The sequence below is a fragment of the Littorina saxatilis genome, linkage group LG15 (genome assembly GCF_037325665.1).
Source record: "Littorina saxatilis isolate snail1 linkage group LG15, US_GU_Lsax_2.0, whole genome shotgun sequence".
In the NCBI taxonomy this organism is placed as follows: Eukaryota; Metazoa; Mollusca; class Gastropoda; order Littorinimorpha; family Littorinidae; genus Littorina; species Littorina saxatilis.
Window position 1 is genome coordinate 49,040,694 of NC_090259.1, and position 22,633 is coordinate 49,063,326.

General features: G+C 42.4%; 1 protein-coding gene across 2 annotated transcripts in view; it reads left to right on the forward strand.

Annotated features, from left to right (window-relative positions):
* The window catches only part of LOC138949521 (ral guanine nucleotide dissociation stimulator-like 1), a 75,326-nt gene extending 60,641 nt beyond the window's left edge, over positions 1–14,685 (forward strand). For both annotated transcript variants that reach the window (XM_070321363.1, XM_070321364.1), the window contains 4 exons: positions 6,482–6,617; positions 8,256–8,411; positions 8,857–8,965; positions 10,371–14,685. In XM_070321363.1, the coding sequence (XP_070177464.1) occupies positions 6,482–6,617; positions 8,256–8,411; positions 8,857–8,965; positions 10,371–10,516 (547 nt within the window). In that variant the 3' untranslated portion in view covers positions 10,517–14,685. The remainder of the gene's footprint in view (positions 1–6,481; positions 6,618–8,255; positions 8,412–8,856; positions 8,966–10,370) is intronic.
* Positions 14,686–22,633: the final 7,948 nt, after the last annotated feature.

The following is a 22,633-nucleotide window of genomic DNA, read 5'->3' on the forward strand; positions in this document are numbered from 1 at the left end:
GTTACAGTGTCAGCCTTTAGATGTTAGAGCAGTGTTGTTACAGTGTCAGCCTTTAGATGTTAGAGCAGTGTTGTGACAGTGTCAGCCTTTAGATGTTAGAGCAGTGTTGTGACAGTGTCAGCCTTTAGATGTTAGAGCAGTGTTGTGACAGTGTCAGCCTTTAGATGTTAGAGCAGTGTTGTGACAGTGTCAGCCTTTAGATGTTAGAGCAGTGTTGTTACAGTGTCAGCCTTTAGATGTTAGAGCAGTGTTGTGACAGTGTCAGCCTTTAGATGTTAGAGCAGTGTTGTGACAGTGTCAGCCTTTAGATGTTAGAGCAGTGTTGTGACAGTGTCAGCCTTTAAATGTTAGAGCAGTGTTGTGACAGTGTCAGCCTTTAGATGTTAGAGCAGTGTTGTGACAGTGTCAGCCTTTAGATGTTAGAGCAGTGTTGTGACAGTGTCAGCCTTTAGATGTTAGAGCAGTGTTGTGACAGTGTCAGCCTTTAGATGTGGTCAGGAATCTGTCAAGGTGTCCAAATGCAAAAATCCTGTTCTGGATACTTTTATTACTTTGTATTTTATTCTGTTTTTGAATGACTACAATATAAACAATACAGTTATGAAGTATTCCACATGCAGATTCTATCCATACCAAATTTATGTCTGTCAGTCGTCTGGATGCTGAGAAAATTGACTTTGTTCAAGAAAAAAAGCACCTTTTTGGGCACACAAGGCGTTACGCGAAACGCATGGTACATTGTGCATTGAATAACCAAGTTACTGATAAGGGTATCATCTCAATCTAATTTTTAATAGGTCCAGAAATGGATGGAGAAACATATGTTAGATTATTAAAAGTTTGATCTGAAAATAGGTTTTGGATTTTGAGCGTTCTTTTTTAGCTGGTCTGTATGTTACATTTGGTGTAAATAATCATGAAAAAAGGGAAACTATCTTAAAAAAATGTTTCTGGTCAAACTTACTTAAAAATCATTGCAGAGGAAGGTCATTTGGTAGGATGATTGTAATTTTAAAGATATTGAGCGAAAAAGTTGTGTTTGATGTAATTTAATTGTCCTTCTAAGTTAAAAATATGCGTTTGGTGTAAATGAAATTTTACCTACTTGTCCAAACAAATTTTGTCACAGTCTTTAAATAATGCCATAATACACAAAAGTGTGTGTTTTCTTATACCTCAGACACCTGGTAGTTAAACTATGGTCACAGGATTCCTAGTGCTTGCACCTGTTGGCTTGTAGAGAGACTTAAGTGAGGCCTTCTGACAAGGGTGTAAATGTAACGTACATACTGAGAATACTTGAAAATGACAATGAATTTGTTTTAGAGACAGAAGATAACTTATCAGTGCTTAAGAACAACCAGCAAGACCAAACCTTTGTTTCAACATGAAAACAAGCACACTGAATGACAAAATTTACCTCAGAAGGACCACTGTTGGGGCATTTTGGTGTAAAGTAACATACAACACCTTGGTTTTTTTACTGAGACCATATGCAGCACATAATAATGCTAAAAACAGCACATAACAGTCTGTTGAGGGTTTATGAGCTAAATAAAAGAGAAATTACCCTTCAAATGGACCTGCAGATCTTCGGAGCCTTCTGTATGTTACTTTACACCATCCTTTTGTGTAAAGATGTACACACAACCAAAAAGGCACAACCATTAATTTAACCCTTTATTTTTACTTGAGATAGGTAGTTTAGAACAAACAAGTTAGAAATACTGTTTAACTGATGTGAGCATAGCCCATTAAATGTAAATTCAGTACCTTGTACTTGCTGTTTGGTGTAAAGTAACGTACAGATCATGGGTAAAATTAAAATTTGGTACCGTAACAAGTGGAGTACCAACCTGACTATTCTATCGTGAAAAGGATTTATTATGATTTCTTGTTTGTAACTAAAAAAACTGCAGACCAAAATAGTGTAAAAATATTTAAAGAGGGTGATTTGATAATAATTTCTACACCGCTGACCGTGCTTTTTTCAAATTACGTAATAACCTGATGATTGAGGTTAAGGTTTCCAAAACAAATGACATGAAAATTTACTGGAACCTTTTCTGCACTTCCATAGAGAATTTCATTGTTTTAAAAACAGTGTAAATAGGTAAATGTTGAATTGTATCTTTGATTCTGGGCTTTGGTGTAAAGTAACTAACGGATAAATGATTTTGCTTATATTGAGGTAGGAGAAACTTTTTTTAAATGTTGCTTTAGTACAGATCAACTCTACATTCAGCAATCAAGCCATTGGATAGTGAAACAGTTGCCTAAAGCTGAACCTAAGAAAATGACAGCACCTTAAAATTATGTTATGGTGTAAATGTAACATACAGTCATTTTTGCTTTATCTGCAAATATTTGATAAACCGAACACTTGACTGGAAAATAAAATGCGGCAATTGAAGGTCAGGAATACCGAGATGTTTATTCATGTAAATTTAAGGAGGTTTAAAAAAAGTCTAAAAGTTGTAACACTTTTTAGACTCCTTGACAGATTCTTGGCCATGTACGAGCAGTGTTCAGTTACCAGGCTGTACAATGTTCATTCCGTCTGTGGTGTTCAGTCTCCAGTCGTTTTGTACTTGTCTGGTAGCTGTGAGGGAAGAAATGTGTGGAAGAAACTGAATGTGACAGGGAGACTACTGTCGTCCTTCACAGCCAGCTCTGCAGAGTTGTTGGTCTTTGAAATCGCGAGTTTTTATAGGGCTAAGAAATTAGCTCTAAAATTCTCAATCCTGTTTGATTGGACTTCGCCTCCAAAGGTGATTGTTGTGTTTCAGCACTCAGTTACATGAATAATACACATGGAGCCTGTTTCTCTTTTACATGCTGTCGGTGTGTATTGAGTTTGTTAAAACCATTCTCACCTTTTAAACATGTTGGAATTGCATTCTAATTCATATCCAGTAAGTTCTTCATGAACAAGACAAGTTGAGTGGGGTGATGAGAGTACACTTGTCGTTGCAGCTTCTTGTTAGCTTGGTTCTTTTTATTTTTTCAACTTTGTGTTTTCACACACTCAACTTCATTTTATTTGGAGAGTTCAAATGACACTAATCTGTCCCAAGAGTAATACCTAATATACTGGACTCGCAACGAAATATACAAACAAATGACAATGAACAATGTTTCGACCTAAAGATCTTCAACAGGCTCTTGCTGGTTGTGTTCAATAGGTTACATAGACTTGCTGGTTGTGTTCAACAGGTTACATAGACTTGCTGGTTGTGTTCAATAGGTTACATAGACTTGCTGGTTGTGTTCAACAGGTTACATAGACTTGCTGGTTGTGTTCAAAAGGTTACATAGACTTGCTTGTTGTGTTCAATAGGTTACATAGACTTGCTGGTTGTGTTCAATAGGTTACATAGGCTTGCTGGTTGTGTTCAACAGGTTACATAGACTTGCTGGTTGTGTTCAATAGGTTACATAGGCTTGCTGGTTGTGTTCAATAGGTTACATAGACTTGCTGGTTGTGTTCAACAGGTTACATAGACTTGCTGGTTGTGTTCAACAGGTTACATAGACTTGCTGGTTGTGTTCAATAGGTTACATAGACTTGCTGGTTGTGTTCAACAGGTTACATAGACTTGCTGGTTGTGTTCAACAGGTTACATAGACTTGCTGGTTGTGTTCAATAGGTTACATAGACTTGCTGGTTGTGTTCAATAGGTTACATAGGCTTGCTGGTTGTGTTCAATAGGTTACATAGACTTGCTGGTTGTGTTCAATAGGTTACATAGACTTGCTGGTTGTGTTCAGTAGGTTACATAGACTTGCTGGTTGTGTTCAGTAGGTTACATAGACTTGCTGGTTGTGTTCAACAGGTTACATAGACTTGCTGGTTGTGTTCAACAGGTTACATAGACTTGCTGGTTGTGTTCAACAGGTTACATAGACTTTGTGTTCAACAGGTTACATAGACTTTGTGTTCAACAGGTTACATAGACTTTGTGTTCAACAGGTTACATAGACTTTGTGTTCAACAGGTTACATAGACTTTGTGTTCAACAGGTTACATAGACTTTGTGTTCAACAGGTTACATAGACTTTGTGTTCAACAGGTTACATAGACTTTGTGTTCAACAGGTTACATAGACTTTGTGTTCAACAGGTTACATAGACTTTGTGTTCAACAGGTTACATAGACTTTGTGTTCAACAGGTTACATAGACTTTGTGTTCAACAGGTTACATAGACTTTGTGTTCAACAGGTTACATAGACTTTGTGTTCAACAGGTTACATAGACTTGCTGGTTGTGTTCAACAGGTTACATAGACTTTGTGTTCAACAGGTTACATAGACTTGCTGGTTGTGTTCAACAGGTTACATAGACTTGCTGGTTGTGTTCAACAGGTTACATAGACTTGCTGGTTGTGTTCAACAGGTTACATAGACTTGCTTGTTGTGTTCAATAGGTTACATAGACTTGCTGGTTGTGTTCAACAGGTTACATAGACTTGCTGGTTGTGTTCAACAGGTTACATAGACTTGCTGGTTGTGTTCAATAGGTTACATAGACTTGCTTGTTGTGTTCAACAGGTTACATAGACTTGCTGGTTGTGTTCAACAGGTTACATAGACTTGCTGGTTGTGTTCAACAGGTTACATAGACTTGCTGGTTGTGTTCAACAGGTTACATAGACTCTTGCTGGTTGTGTTCAACAGGTTACATAGACTTGGTGGTTGTGTTCAACAGGTTACATAGACTTGGTGGTTGTGTTCAACAGGTTACATAGACTTGGTGGTTGTGTTCAACAGGTTACATAGACTTGCTGGTTGTGTTCAACAGGTTACATAGACTCTTGCTGGTTGTGTTCAACAGGTTACATAGACTTGCTGGTTGTGTTCAACAGGTTACATAGACTTGCTGGTTGTGTTCAACAGGTTACATAGACTCTTGCTGGTTGTGTTCAACAGGTTACATAGACTTGCTGGTTGTGTTCAATAGGTTACATAGACTCTTGCTGGTTGTGTTCAATAGGTTACATAGACTCTTGCTGGTTGTGTTCAACAGGTTACATAGACTCTTGCTGGTTGTGTTCAACAGGTTACATAGACTCTTGCTGGTTGTGTTCAACAGGTTACATAGACTCTTGCTGGTTGTGTTCAATAGGTTACATAGACTTGCTGGTTGTGTTCAATAGGTTACATAGACTTGCTGGTTGTGTTCAACAGGTTACATAGACTTGCTGGTTGTGTTCAACAGGTTACATAGACTTGCTGGTTGTGTTCAACAGGTTACATAGACTTGCTGGTTGTGTTCAACAGGTTACATAGACTTGCTGGTTGTGTTCAACAGGTTACATAGACTTGCTGGTTGTGTTCAACAGGTTACATAGACTTGCTGGTTGTGTTCAACAGGTTACATAGACTTGCTGGTTGTGTTCAACAGGTTACATAGACTTGCTGGTTGTGTTCAACAGGTTACATAGACTTGCTGGTTGTGTTCAACAGGTTACATAGACTTGCTGGTTGTGTTCAACAGGTTACATAGACTTGCTGGTTGTGTTCAACAGGTTACATAGACTTGGTGGTTGTGTTCAACAGGTTACATAGACTTGCTGGTTGTGTTCAACAGGTTACATAGACTCTTGCTTTTGTGTAACACTGTTGTGTGTTGTCTTGTCAAAAATGTGATTGATAGATTTGTGTGCTTATCATTTCATGTTGTTTTGGTTAGGTTGAAATGCACTGTCTGTATTTCCATTTTGAAGTTTTATTGTGAAGACTGCTTCTTTGAAATTATGTTTGCTTCTTCAAGAGAAATGTTTTGATGGATGACAGTAGAGCATCAGCATTTTGTTGTGATATGTATTTGTGATTGTGATACATGGGTAAGGTGTAGTGTTGAAAGAATTCAGCATCATATGAACAAACGGTAGTAAAGGGAAATATTACATTGGTATCAGTCAGAGCAACATGTTGGATTGGGGTTGAAGGGGGGGGGGGGGGGGGGCAGGGCTTACTTGTATGTAGTAGCTTTGTGTGTACAATATGGAAAGTGTGAAGAACATTTTTTTTACTCATGGTTGTCTAGAATATGAGCAGTACGGTCAGTGGAAAAAAATTCCTAGTCTACTTTACTTCACAAGGGCGCCCCGAAGCTGATGCAGTATTTTGACACAGGATTACAGTTTTTGTCAATAAAGATTGAAAGAACCATTTGTTTTAAACGTATTGGTAAACTTAAATTATTAACTGTGCGACGGACGCGTGTGAAACATACTTGGATCATGGATGTTCAAATGCTGTGTGGAGTACGCTCATGTTTTTAAAAACACACCAAGTTTGCTTGAGAATAATCCAAGTGTAAAACAGGGGTTCCCGGGTCTGTGTTTCATTTGTGTTGAGAATAGGGCATACATGGGCATTAAAACGTTTTGTAGCTGAGGGAGAATCACATTTAACTCCATTTAACCTTTGTTGAGGATAAGGAAATGTCTACCTATGAACTGTGGTGTGCTTCAGTCTCGGCCACAAGCCGGTCAAGTACGAGGCAGCGTCCAGTGCGGCTCGCCTCGGTTTGATCTGCGGGGCCGAGGAACGTAACAGTATATCCAGCATCCCTGATACCATCGCCGCTTCCATCGGGCCGCTCGTTAGTGTGAGTAATGTGAATGTTGATTAAACATAGTTTTGTGCAACCTTTCTGCTGTAGTAGTCTTCCTGGTGATGGTGTACAACAGACAACGTACACAAACAACTCTGTCGGGTGTGTGTGGGTTATGAAAAAGTGACTGATATCGCTTTCCCTTGTGACATTATCGGCCAGTCATCAGCAAGCAGTGTGTCACTAAAAGTGACTGATATCGCTTTCCCTTGTGACATTATGGGCCAGTCATCAGCAAGCAGTGTGTCACTAAAAGCAGTGTGTCACTAAAAGCAGTGTGTCACTAAAAGCAGTGTGTCACTAAAAGCAGGAGTTTTCGCATTCCGGAATTCGTCTAATCCATGGACTCTGGACATGATGATGATTTCACTCTGGACGTGATGATGATTTCACTCTGGACGTGATGATGATTTCACTCTGGACGTGATGATGATTTCACTCTGGACATGATGATGATTTCACTCTGGACGTGATGATGATTTCACTCTGGACGTGATGATGATTTCACTCTGGACGTGATGATGATTTCACTCTGGACGTGATGATGATTTCACTCTGGACGTGATGATGATTTCACTCTGGACGTGATGATGATTTCACTCTGGACGTGATGATGATTTCACTCTGGACATGATGATGATTTCACTCTGGACGTGATGATGATTTCACTCTGGACATGATGATGATTTCACTCTGGACATGATGATGATTTCACTCTGGACATGATGATGATTTCACTCTGGACGTGATGATGATTTCACTCTGGACGTGATGATGATTTCACTCTGGACATGATGATGATTTCACTCTGGACGTGATGATGATTTCACTCTGGACATGATGATGATTTCACTCTGGACATGATGATGATTTCACTCTGGACATGATGATGATTTCACTCTGGACGTGATGATGATTTCACTCTGGACGTGATGATGATTTCACTCTGGACATGATGATGATTTCACTCTGGACGTGATGATGATTTCACTCTGGACGTGATGATGATTTCACTCTGGACGTGATGATGATTTCACTCTGGACGTGATGATGATTTCACTCTGGACGTGATGATGATTTCACTCTGGACATGATGATGATTTCACTCTGGACATGATGATGATTTCACTCTGGACGTGATGATGATTTCACTCTGGACATGATGATGATTTCACTCTGGACATGATGATGATTTCACTCTGGACATGATGATGATTTCACTCTGGACGTGATGATGATTTCACTCTGGACGTGATGATGATTTCACTCTGGACATGATGATGATTTCACTCTGGACGTGATGATGATTTCACTCTGGACGTGATGATGATTTCACTCTGGACATGATGATGATTTCACTCTGGACATGATGATGATTTCACTCTGGACATGATGATGATTTCACTCTGGACGTGATGATGATTTCACTCTGGACATGATGATGATTTCACTCTGGACATGATGATGATTTCACTCTGGACATGATGATGATTTCACTCTGGACATGATGATGATTTCACTCTGGACGTGATGATGATTTCACTCTGGACATGATGATGATTTCACTCTGGACGTGATGATGATTTCACTCTGGACATGATGATGATTTCAGCGTGTTCATTTTATTGACAGATATCGCACTCCTCTTCCACGTCGTCAGTGTTGTCATCAGACAGCGACACGCAGACACCGTTCAGATCTTCCGACACGTGTGTCATCCGCGTCAGTCTCGACACCGCTGCCGAGGACACGTCTGACACCAAGACACACGTCTACAAAAGTATCATGGTCAGTTGGTGGTGGTGTTTGTGGTGCTGGTGTTGCTGATGTTGTTGTTGGGGTTGTTGCTGTTGCGTGAATGTGTGCGTGTTTGTGATTGATGCCAAGACACACTTCTACAAAGGTAAAGGGTGGTGCATGCAGTTGATGATGTTTAGAGTGGTTGGGGTTGGTGGCCATATGTCAGTGAGTGAGTGTGTGCATGGGTGGTAGGGTATGCATTGTGTGTGTGTGTGTGTGCATGTGTGCACACTGTTAGTTTTGATTTGACTACTTTCCTTCATACCTGATTGCGAAGCGCTTTGAGTTGTCTTTTCTTGGATTTCTGCACTCTTTTAAAGTCATGTATGACGATGATGCTGACGTTGACGATGATGATGATGATGACGATGATGACGACGACGATGATAGTGATGACGATGATGATGACGATGATGATGATCCCTGTGTGTAGCTGAACAACACGGACCACACCAGCACGGTGATAGACAAGGTGTTGGAGAAGTACAGTCTGGAGGACAAGGCGGACGGCTACTGTCTGCTGCAGATCCTGCCCGACGGAGGTAAGCCTTGTCATAAACTGCACAAAAATGCTTGCACCCATTTTCGTACCCCAACTAACACATTTATTCCTGTGTCATTTCATTCAAACTTTATGTGCCATTTATGGCCCTTCACTTGGCTATGTGGCACACTTTTCAGATCAAAGATTTCTGGTATATGTGACGTGACCGCCGCCGAAGTAAGGGTACCACTAAAGTCGACCTGACAAAAACGTCAGGTACCAATTAAAAAATCGACAAAAATTCAGAATAGGCACAACTTGGCAACTTTTACAAATGAGGAGTAAGCCAAATCAATGATCTTTCCAGTGAAGGTTGTTTTGTTGTTGTTATCTTGCGCATCGCTTGTGTTATGTCATTTGTACTGATGCAGATGTGGAACGCATGAGCAGTAGATTTTGTGTCCATTTTGAGGGGTACCTTGACAAAAAGCGCTTTATTTCAGCAATGCCAGAATGGATTGCTTTGAAACTTTCAGGATCTCGTGTCTACATACGAGACATTTGGTATTTCTTGAGATAATATGCAATTTTTTGTAAAACGTGTCATAGGTTTGAAGGTTTACATCCAAAAGAATCATGGCTTTGCATGCGTACAGACCAATGATTGTTACAAATACTGCCAAAGTTTCGTTTAAGTACAATCACTAGTTTACATTTGCTAGTACTGTGAACACGATCAAATTAAAAGGGAGGGAGTCTTCTATCAGGGGCTTAAAATGGATAAGGATAAGATGAGGGGTGTTCCACTGTAGTGAGACGTGACCAAGTAGGGTGGTATAAGCTGTAGTGAGACGTGACGAAGGGGGGTGGTATAAGCTGTAGTGAGACGTGATGAAGGGGGGTGGTATAAGCTGTAGTGAGACGTGACGAAGGGGGGTGGTATAAGCTGTAGTGAGACGTGACAAAGGGGAGCGGTATGAGCTGTAGTGAGACGTGACGAAGGGGGGTGGTATGAGCTGTAGTGAGAAGTGACGAAGGGGAGCGGTATGAGCTGTAGTGAGACGTGACGAAGGGGGGTGGTATAAGCTGTAGTGAGACATGACGAAGGGGGGTGGTATGAGCTGTAGTGAGACGTGACGAAGGGGGGTGGTATAAGCTGTAGTGAGACGTGACGAAGGGGAGCGGTATGAGCTGTAGTGAGACGTGACGAAGGGGGGTGGTATAAGCTGTAGTGAGACGTGACGAAGGGGAGCGGTATGAGCTGTAGTGAGACGTGACGAAGGGGGGTGGTATAAGCTGTAGTGAGACGTGACGAAGGGGGGGGTGGTATAAGCTGTAGTGAGACGTGACGAAGGGGGGTGGTATAAGCTGTAGTGAGACGTGACGAAGGGGAGCGGTATAAGCTGTAGTGAGACGTGACGAAGGGGAGTGGTATGAGCTGTTGCCTTTTTTCTGTCGTCCAGAACTGCTGATCCCGGAGCGAGCCAACGTGTTCTACGCACTCAACAACTCTGTGGAACTCAACTTCGTGGTGCGCACCCGCTCCCAGCAGCTCAGTCTCAAGGACAAGAAGAAAGGGAAAAGACGCTTGAAAAAACTCTCCCTCTGACACACAGCCCGTCCTGGGCAGGACACGCCCGGCGCTGACACCTGTGTCACGGTGTCGTGGACAAAACGCAATTAGTGAAGGTTGCATGAGAGAGGTAAGAAGGTTGCATGAGAGAGTGCAGGACACGCCAGGTGCTGACATGTGTGTCATGGTGGACAAAACGCAACTAGAGACGGTTACATGAGAGAGGGTAGAAGGTTGCATGAGAGAGGGCAGGACACGCCAGGTGCTGACTCATGTGTCATGGTGTCGTCGACACAATGCAACTAGAAAAGCCGTGTTGTTCCCAGACACAGAAGACAAAAGACCTGGATTCAATATAGATGTCGGTCACAATGTCCTGGCTGCAAACACAAAATATATTGTTTTGTCCCAAGACATGTCACAGCTAGCGGACATTCCACCCGCCTGAGGTTACAACACTGGGTCAGATTAAAAGAACTATGTGTAAACACAGACCAAATAGCCTGGACCGCCAACTCGTCACGTGACCCTTCGAGGTTACGACGCTCGACTTTCACAGGGGAGTTAGCGTCCGGTTTGAAAGACAGTGAAAAGAAAGCACGCTCCAGTTATTTGTGACAATGGGAGGTGACAATGAACTGGATTTTCCAAAACTCCAAACTAAACTTAACAAAACTCATCGAAAAACATGTTCCATATGCACTTTAGCTGAGTTTATTTTAGCATTTTCAGAACTTACCTCGGCAACTTCGTCCATGTTTACAATCGACACCGGATATGACATCCCCCTGATTTCTGAAAGGCCAAGAAGAGCGGGGTAGTAGTTGCGCTGAGAAGGATAGCACGCTTTTCTGTACCTCTCTTCGTTCCTAAATGCGAGGGGCCGCTACCTCGTAATAGAGAGAAAGAGCGGAGAGAGAGCTAGTTGGCGGTCCAGGATAAATGGTCTATGGTGTAAATGACCGAAGACCAAGGCCTGGGAACAACACTGGAGAAGGATGCATGAGAGAGTGCAGGTTGCAGAATAGAGGGAGCACGTTGGTCAGAGAGAGCTGAAGGACCAGAGACTGTCGGTGTGCTTCCAGTGAGTGAAACCCAGGAGGAGTGATGCAAGGCTTCCTGTGCAAGTTACCCTCAACGTGTGGACTCTTCTACAATGGCAGACGCAAACACGTCGTGAAATACTGTGTGCAAAGAATGATAGAACACTGTGCACTGAGAGGAAAGAAGAATATTTAACCATGGAGAGCTGCAGGAGGAAGAAGACTGACGCTGCCAGACGTGGTGGTGGTGGGGGAGAAATGTAGAGTGAGAAAGCTGCCACGAGAATGACTTTGATGCTTCAACACAGACACAACTTTCACACTCTCATTTGGCAGTCTGGATTCTTTTTTTTGTTTCTTTTTTGTGTGTGTGTGTGTGCTCCAATCTAGCTGTGAGCAGCAGTGCGTATAACTGGCTGTCCCTGTCAGCCGTGAGATGGAACCAGAGCTCAGTCTTCGGTGTGTTCACAAGTGCTCAAGCGAAACAAACCTTCAACGGCAAAACGCAATTTCTTTGTCACAATCAACGGTGTACACTTCCAAGAGGTTGTGGCCTGTTAATCAAAATATTCTGCACTTTACTTTCTTGTGGCATTAATCATTCTGATAGTGATAAGGGTTTTTCTGTTTCTTGCAGCATGTATCTGCACGACTCAAAATAACGACTTGAACCAGTAACTCAGCTGTTGTTGTGCTCACATTGTTAACGTTTTGTTTTGCAGGAGATACTTTCATTAAACAGCAATTTTTGTTCAGCAAAGATCATATGCCCAGACCTGTTGACCAGTACGATTTGGGCGTATTTTGTACGCCAAATTATTATCAGTACGCAAATATGCGACACAAGCACAAAATACGCATAAGAAAAAGTCTATAATACGTTTTCCGGTGTTGGTGTGCTGATTACGGGATGGTACAACTGAGACCGGTTTCGGTCGAAGGGAGATAACCATGACAGCGAGTCTTCAGCTGTGGAAACCTTGTTCAGCTGTTGGCACGTGCGATCGTCTGGACAATCGTGGGAAAATGAAGCGGTAAAATGTGCCAGTTTCGGATGACTGTGCCAAGTCTAAACAGCAGAAGCACCAAATTTTCTTGGAGAATTATAAGAAAGAGCCAGGAATTGTGGAGTCTCCTGTGGGAAAAAGTCATGCACACTGCAAGTATTGTAAATCAGATTTCTCCGTTGCCCATGCTGGGAAATATGACATCGAACGACACTGCAGTTCCAAAACTCACATGGACAAGTTTGCTGCAAAGAAATCTGCTGAAAGCTGCCAAGGAATTATTAAGTTCATTCACGCAAAGCAAATCCTGCCAGAAGAAAAGGCTGTAGTCCGTGCTGAAGCAATGTTTTCTGAGATGATTGTAAAAATGAACTTGCCACTGTCAACCGCACATGTTATTTCACGAACTTCATCTTTTCATTATCAATCTGCTTGGAAGACACTGGTTATAATGTTATAAACTGACAGGTAAATAAAATTGTTTTATCCCTGTTGTATCGGAAGGAGTTAAATTCTGAAGATGTTCACAAGACATGCTATTCTTACACAAACACGTTTGCACCCACGCGTACGTTTTCCCTAGCCCATATGGCTTTGCTTGCAAAGTACACCAACTTTTTGAAAAATACACTCAACTTTTTGAAAAAGTACTCTTGCCTCGGGTTTAGGGTAAACGGGTCTGTATGCCAAAAATGAAACTTTGTGTCAGCATTAAAAGAGTAAGTGAGTGTCTGTGGTTGGTGGACTCCATCAGGAAATGTTGCCTCAGACACTTCACCTCACAGCTTGGCCTGTCTACATGAGTCGTGTATCAAATTGATTTAACTCTCATAATGTTGTTTTGGTTTGTTTGAATTTTACACTTGATTTTTCAAATGTTTATATTTAATTCAAAGTTCAGTAGAAATATGTAGTCTAATTAACGATCAAGAAAGCCATTGCCGACAATTTTTATGTCACAAAATATTGATAAACTCCGGAAGAATTGTGTACCACATGTACTCCCCTTTCATTTGTGTATTTAAACTTTCTTATTTTATACTCTACAAAACATTTGACTTGAATTAACACATAAGAAGTTACAGGCTTATCGTCAAAGTGAAAACGGATTCACTGAAAGAAAAAAAGTGTGCAGAAACATGGGGGTAAAAGCGAAACTGATTCTCTATCTTGCCTAACCTCTGATGTTGATTTCCGCTGAGTGGTGAACGCTATTTCACAATGTTGTGTTTTGTGTGGGGGTGAGCTTGATTTGCTATCCATGGTTGTGTGTATGTCTGACATTGCCCCCACAGCCAGAGACCGGCCTAAAACACAGCAAACACTACGTGCAATATTAATTTCTTTGTGTAAGGTGGGCAAGGTCAAGGTTGTACAGCATGTGTATATCAGACGTGTGGTGTGTGTGTGTGTGTGTGTGTGTGTGTGTGTGTGTGTGTGTGTGTGTGTGTGTGCGTGCGTGCGTGCGTGCATGCATGCGTTTGTGTGTGTGTGTGCTATCACAAGATATATTTTCATTTGTTGTGCTGTACCCAATATTGCATATAACAACATCAGTGTAACTCGAACTTATGACTTGTCTATCATAATTATGCATAACAGTTGGTTAACAGGATTATGGACAAGATGTTTGTGGGTGTGTATGTGCAGTTTATTACTGGTACAATATTAGTGTACAGACTGATGTACTTCGTTGTAATAATATTAATTTGTTGTCATGCATGTACTGTAACGTTCAAATCGACCGTTTACATTATATCATCATCATTTACTGATCTCATGAGTGAGAGAATGTCAATGCAGTATGCTCACTGTTGTGTATGACATCACAATGTATGATGTCACAGTCTATGATGTCACAGTATATGATGTCACAATGTATGATTTCACTATGTATGATGTCACAGTCTATGATGTCACAGTATATGATGGCACTGTGTATGACTATGTATGATATTCTGTTACTTGGCCTGCCTGTCAATATTTTCAATGCCTTTGCTTTGCCATCCTATCCTTTGCTCAGCAGATAATCTTAACATGCGTGTGACTTTTACTTTTGTGCAATAGTCTGTCAAATTGAGCCTTGGTGAATAGACGTTTTGTGGAAATAACTCAGTCAGCATTTTCAAGGGCTGTGTAAGAGTTGCCCCCCCCTCTCCCCCCTCCCCCCCCCCCCCCTGATCTTGAGTCAAACAATAACACGCTGCCGACCAGTCAAGATGAGCGATTGCAGCCAATAACTGACTCTGATGTGTATGTTATGCAGTGTTCCCTGGATATTAGTCTTCTTCTTCTTCTACTTCAGCGTTTGACGATGGCTGTGTCTAGATTCTTTGGCCCGTGATGTTGACGAAGTGGGCTGTCATTTCCAGGTCCTGAGTGCTGCCCTATGGATATTAGTCAATTTTTGTCTTGAAAATAAGTATGCACAGCAGAGTTGACGATTTGTTCTGGCAGTTATTGCTGGTCCGCAGTGATTACTGAGGTCACCTGTTTTTATTTAGGGGTGGGGGATGGGGGTGTGTATGGCTCAAGGTTACGTGATCACTGCAGCGAATCGTGGCTCTGATGGGGGGTGTGTATGGCTCAAGGTTACGTGATCACTGCAGCGAATCGTGGCTCTGATGGGGGTGTGTATGGCTCAAGGTGACGTGATCACTGCAGCAAATCGTGGCTCTGATGGGGGTGTGTATGGCTCAAGGTTACGTGATCGCTGCAGCAAATCGTGGCTCTGATGGGGGTGTGTATGGCTCAAGGTTACGTGATCACTGCAGCGAATCGTGGCTCTGATGGGGGTGTGTATGGCTCAAGGTAACATGATCACTGCAGCAAATCGTGGCTCTGATGGGGGTGTGTATGGCTCAAGGTTACGTGATCACTGCAGCAAATCGTGGCTCTGATGGGGGTGTGTATGGCTCAAGGTGACGTGATCACTGCAGCGAATCGTGGCTCTGATGGGCAGATGTGTTAACCTTCGCCGTGCTACTTGGGTCGTGGAGGACCCAGAGACTCCTGAAAGTGTCTGTATCACTGAAACTATTGGGAGTTTTTGATTGAGACTTCATGTAATCCTAAAACACCATTGGACCCTCCCATTGACCAACTCCTAAAGGATTATTTTTGCAAACAAATAAATAAACAATGACGTAATTTGAACTTGGCAGTCCGGATGGTGTGGGTCGTGGGCAAATTGACTATGTTTATCCCTATTCGGATGGTGTGGGTCGTGTACAACCTTTATCTTTTACATGAATCCTTCTTTTAAAGTATGGGTTTACACTACCCACATCATCCGGACTGTGCAGTCCAACGCGTGATGCGGTGATGACAAGAGAAAAGGGCATCATCATACGGAGTAAACACTGCGTAACATACACCTGGCAGTTAGTTACTGGCTGCGATCGCTGGTCTTCCCTGCTGCTGTTTGCCTCACTGTCAGGGGGCACAACTCTTCCACACTGCTCACACATTCTCACAGAGTTATTTCTCAACATCGTCTCTTCCTGAGCAGGACGTGTGCTCATTATGTATGATAATTATGTATTGATTCGTTAGTCAAAGTTGCAGGAATGTACAGGTCGTAGTGTTTGCCGGTTTGATCACTTCGGGGATAAAGAATTCCTCCATTTTTTACATTTAGTCAAGTTTTGACTAAATGTTTTAACATAGAGGGGGAATCGAGACGAGGGTCGTGGTGTATGTGATAATGTGTGTGTGTGTGTGTCTGTCTGTCTGTGCGTGTGTGAGTGTAGAGCGATTCAGACCAAACTACTGGACCGATCTTTATGAAATTTGACATGAGAGTTCCTGGGAATGATATCCCCGGACGTTTTTTTCTTTTTTTCGATAAATACTTTTGATGACGTCATATCCGGCTTTTTGTAAAAGTTGAGGCGGCACTGTCACACCCTCATTTTTCAATCAAATTGATTGAAATTTTTGTAAAGCAATCTTCGACGAAGGCCGGACTTCGGTATTGCATTTCAGCTTGGTGGCTCAAAAATTAATTAATAACTTTGGTCATTAAAAATCTGAAAATTGTAATAATTTTTTTTATATAAAACGATCCAAATTTACGTTCATCTTATTCTACATCATTTTCTGATTCCAAAAACATATAAATATATTATATTTGGATTAAAAACAAGCTCTGAAAATTAAAAATATAAAAATTATGATCAAAATTAAATTTCCAAAATCGATTTAAAAACATTAAAATTTCATCTTATTCCTTGTTGGTTCCTGATTCCAAAAACATATAGATATGATATGTTTGGATTAAAAACACGCTCAGAAAGTTAAAACGAAGAGAGGTACAGAAAAGCGTGCTATGCAGCACAGCGAAACCACTACCGCGCTGAACAGGCTCGTCAGTTTCACTCCGTTATGCACAAGCGGCGGACTACGGTCATTGTGAAAAAATGCAGTGCGTTCAGTTTCATTCTGTGAGTTCCACAGCTTGACTAAATGTAGTAATTTCGCCTTACGCGACTTGTTTGTTTCTGAAGTCAATCACCGTAGTTTGATTAACCAATCTGCTTATTTGTCTTTTGACAGAAGAATGATTTACCCACCGAGATCTGTCTTCCATAATATCTTGTCCACAGAATAATGGCATTGTTGTTGATTTGGTTTCAGAATGTCTTGGGGCTAGAGTTGAGTTAAAGGTTTGGACGTCAGTGATGTCTTGTTGCTGTCGTAAGCAACTTGCTGTTAACCGTGTGTTCCTGTCTGTGTGAATGACCTTGTTAACCATGTGTTCCTGTCTGTGTGAATGACCTTGTTAACCGTGTGTCCCTTTCTGTGTGAATGACCTTGTTAACCATGTGTTCCTGTCTGTGTGAATGACCTTGTTAACCGTGTGTCCCTGTGTGTGAATGACCTTTTTAACAGTGTGTTCCTGTCTGTGTGAATGACCTTGTTAACCGTGCGTTCCTGTCTGTGTGAATGACCTTGTTAACCGTGCGTTCCTGTCTGTGTGAATGACCTTGTTAACCGTGTGTCCCTGTCTGTGTGAATGACCTTGTTAACCGTGTGTTCCTGTCTGTGTGAATGACCTTGTTAACCGTGTGTTCCTGTCTGTGTGAATGACCTTGTTAACCGTGTGTTCCTGTCTGTGTGAATGACCTTGTTAACCACGGCAGATCTGTTCAGGCTTTAAGACAGGCTAGGGTTTGGATTGAACCCATGAGAAGTAAACAAAGTGTTGCTAAGGTTACTGAATGTACACTGTATTCGCTTTTTTGGCTTTATGTATGAAACCTGAGCTGTGTCACTATTCACTCAGCAAGCTCACAACTTTTACCCATTGTTCTGCTCAACATGATGTGTCTGTCTCTTCATCTATCTCTCCCTCTTTCTCTGCCTCTGTCTCTCTCTCTGTCGCTGTCTCTCTCTCTCTCTCTCTCTCTCTCTGTCTCTCTCTCTCTCTCTGTCTGTCTGTCTCTCTCTCTGTCTCTCTCTCTCTCTCTCTCTCTCTCGGTATGTCTGTCTCTCTCTCCGTCTCTCTCTCTCTTTCTCTCTCTCTCTCTCTCTCTCTCTCTCTCTCTCTCTCTCTCTCTCTAGTCTGTCTGTCTCTCTTTCTCTGTCCACCCCTCTCTCCCTCCCTCCCTCCCTCCCTCTCTCTCTCTCTCTCTCTCTCTCTCTCTCTCTCTCTCTCTCTCTCTCTCTCTCTCTCTCTCTCTCTCTCTCTCTGTGTTGAATTTTAACGCATATATTTAAGAGAAAAGGCCCCCTGTACCGTGTCACTTTTCTATCATGTGCAATCTTCCTGTTGGTGTTTTCACTTTAATGTACAATGTATCTTGTAGCTCAAGCCTGGGAGAAGCACTACATGTTTTTCAACAATTTATAAACAGTTTTACTAATTGTATAATAAAGACCTTTGTCTTATCCGTCTGAGGAAATCAAAATTTATATATATATATACAACTATTGAAGCATTATATAGCGGAGTCTACCACTCCATGAATACACAGAGTGCATAGTAACAGACTTTTATAGAGATTTGCAGACATATGATCAGAGGAATGTTTCTACGTGTGCAATGATAATATGCAATTGTTTTGCTTTATTCTTTGTTATTTATTTATTGTGAGTGGCTTTTAATCGGCTGTGTGCTATCTGTTTGTAATTCAGGATAACTAGCTAGTTGTTTACAAGAAATATTTACATAATTCATTTTTACTTTTAATGACTGGTCATTAGAACATCAGAAAACATCAGAAATTTGCTGCTGCACTGTATGAACCATGCAACACATGGTCAGTAAGCAGTCAGTATTCTCATTATGAATTTATGCTGTAACATAGAAACAAAGGTTTAATCAAATAGATAAACTCATAAACAAAAAGATAAGTAGATGGAGAAAAAAAAGAAAAAAAAAGAATAAGTGAGATATAAATCAGTAAGTGAAGGGCGGCCATGTAAAACTAGTGAGTGTGATTACAAACTGTACAAACAATCCAAAACTAATCACTGAGTAAACATAACTTCTTCTTCTTCTTCTTTTGAAGCCCCTGGAGCAATTGTTTGATTGGATTGGATTGGATTGGATAAGATTTACAGTCCAGTGAGGTTACCCTCATGGAAATTCGGGCTGCTTTCTCCCCGGGGAAAGCGAGCTGCCATACATACGGCGCTACCCATATTTTTTTTTTTTTCCTGCAAGCATGTATTAGTGAACAAGAAACAATTAACAAGTGGCTCTATCCCATCTCCCTCCTTTCCCCGTCGCGATATAACCTTGAACGCTTGAAAACGACATTAAACACCAAATAAAGAAAGAAAGAAAAAGTACGTACTATAGGTGGAAGAGATGGCTGTGAAAGGGTCTGCTTCAGGAATACCTTTCAGATTGTAAGTAGCACTTAGAGATTTAGGCACTGTAAAATTGACAGATGTTAATTGCAAATAAAAATTCAGTTAGGAAGTGAATGACTTACTTTTAAAGTTTGAAACAAACATAAGTTGTAAGTGAGAAGTTCATGCAGCTGTCCATTATGTTCTTGTTGACTGTAATCCTCGGGGGTCCCATGGCCCAACATGTTTATTCACCAAAAAGAAATTCACGGAACAAGCAAATTTAGTTTTGAGAGTGTATGGTTTATGTGGATAACAAGAAAATGTGTCTGAACATCAGTCTTGCAAAACGTCTGCCTGTGATCCCTTTCTTTACCTGTTCAAACAGGCATAGTGTTGTGGAGATCGCTAGATACCACTGGAATCGAATGGAAGGATAAAGAACATTATGGAACTTACTTTGATTAAGTGCGCAGTCACTCATGACGTAAGCGTAGACGCTCATCGAACAGATGGAACTGTGTAGATCTAACCAGATTAGTGTCGATGTTTCCCGAATATTCTCGTATGTCCATTAACTATATAAGTAGGGCTGCGCACACGTATTGTTGTTCTTTACCAGTCTTGCACTTGTTCTTTCTTACACTGTGCTGAGAGATATTGTCACCGTTGTTCCAGCTGTTAATAAATCTACAGAACCTACACATATCGTTGTGTCTCCTTTGCGACTGAGAGTGACGAAAGGAAAAACACGACAACTGGCGTCGCCGACAGTTACTTCCCTTGTCTATTCGGAGTGACTTATTACTGCAAAATGACGGAAACAGAGCAGCTGATAACGCTTCTAAGGGAGCAGTTGGAGCAACAGCAACGCCAGCACAAGGAAGATATGGAGCAACACATGCACCAGATGGAGTTGATGATGAAAGTGTTCAGTGGTGCCGCAGCTTCTGCCAGGGAGGAAAGCTACGACGATCCGAGTGCTTCGAATCTACGTTTTCCCATTACTACAACACAGGCAGCTGCAATCCCATCTTTTGTTGCGTTTGATGCAACATCGGAACTGTGGCCTGACTACTGGTCAAGATTTTGCACGTTTGTGGTCGCCAACTCCGTGCCGGAGCAGCGCAAGGCTCAAGTTTTCTTGACGAATCAGACTGCTACGGTCTACAAACAACTGGCAAATCTGGCTACTCAGCAAAATCCGCCCAAGGACATCAACAGTTTGACAATGGACGAGATTGTCAAATTCATGAAAGAACAGTTCGACCCGAAACTCTTCATAGTGCGAGAACGTTTCAAGTTCTGGAGTGACATGAAACGGAAGCCAGGCGAAACTCTCCAGGAGTTAGCAGCGCGCATACGCCAAGACGCCGCTACCTGTGACTTTCCTTCGATCAAAAACCCACAAGACGAAGCTCTGAGACAGAGATTCATATGTTCTGTCAACAATGAGGCTGTCTTAAAGGCTCTATTCAAGATCAAGGACACAGAGCTGGATTTCGCACGTGCTGTCCAAGTCGCGATTGAGACTGAAGACGCAGCGAAGGTTGCCAAGGAAACTGTCTACGGTTCCAAGACCATGCCAGTCAACAAGGTCCACCAGAACAAGACTACGGGTCCACGAAAGAACCACAAGCAGTCTAATTCCACAGACAGGAAGTGCTACCGATGTGGAAAGGCCCACAAAGCAACAGACTGCCCCTACAAAGACGCCAAATGCCGATACTGTGACGTCACAGGACATTTGGAAGCTGTCTGTAGAAAAAAGCAACATCAGAATCGGGAACGACATTCCCAGGCTTCCGTGAAGAGAGTCACGAAAGCAGAGCTTGTCAACGCGATCCTCGGTAAAGTTCCCCAAGATACTCCTAGGTTGGATGTACCCATAACAATCCAGGACCGACAGTTCACCATGGAACTGGACACCGCAACTACAGGAAATTTTGTTTCTCTTCCGGTCTGGAGACAACTAGGAAAACCGAAGCTGGATGACGTCACACATCGTTACGAATCTGCCAGCAAGCACGACCTGCCCGTGCTGGGAACTTTCATGGGCCAAACCAAGGATCCAGTGACTGGTAAGCAAAGCTCAATTCCGTACATCGTCACCAAGATCCCTCATCTGAATCTGCTAGGACGCAACGCAATCCAGACTCTGGGAATTTCTGTGGACAATGCTCTAGGACTGAGGAGCATAGAGAGTCACGCTAAGAGTGAGGGTGCAAAACCTACGCATCCAGCGACCTCCAACGCGCCTTATGCTGCCCTGCAACGAGATTGTCACAGACTGTCTGATAAATTCCCAAATCTCTTCAAACAAGAATTGGGATGTCTCAAGGACTTCGAACTGGACGTGAAGTTCAAGTCTGATGCGAAGCCGGTTTTTCACAAGGCACGTCCGGTACCTTTCACTCTTCGTGATGACCTCGCCAAAGGCTACGAAGAAGGCATCGCCAAAGGAGTCTGGAAGCCAGTCCAGTTCAACGAATACGGAACGCCAGCGGTACCAATTCGTAAGGCACAAACCTCGGGCACCCTGAAGCCCAAGTTACGGATCTGTGGTGACTACTCAGTGGGCATCAATGATCAGCTTGAAGATCACCGTCATCCAATGCCACTCCCAGAGGAACTGATGCAGAAGCTAGGAGGTGGATTCGGATACACCAAGATCGATCTTGCTGATGCCTACAACCAGATCAAGCTGGCACCAGAGAGTCAACGCAGGCTAGCCCTCAGCACTCACCGTGGGGTACTCCTGCAGCAACGACTTCCTTTCGGGATAAAGTCAGCACCTGGTTACTTTCAAGAGATCATGGAAAACCTGACCTGTGATCTACCTGGTGTTGCCGTCTTCCAAGATGATATACTCGTCAGCGGGAAGGACGCCAACGACCACCTGAGCAACCTGGAACGTTTGCTCACTCGTCTGAACGACAAAGGACTCAGATGTCGTCGTGAAAAGTGCGAGTTCGCACAAGCCAGTGTGGAATACCTTGGACATACATTATCGGCCGAAGGGATCTCCAAAGGATCGAAGGTCGAGGCAGTTTTGAAAATGCCAGCCCCTACGGACGTCTCAAGCTTGAAGTCTTTCTTGGGCTCAGTTCAGTTTTACGGGAAGTTCATCCCTAACCTGGCCAGCATGGCAGAGCCGCTCTACCGCCTGACGAAGAAGGCGAACCCCTGGAAGTGGGGAGATGAGGAACAGGCAGCATTTGAACAGTTGAAAAATGTGCTTTCCTCGGATCAAGTTCTGGTACACTTCGATCCAAACAAGACTTTGGGACTAGCTTGTGACG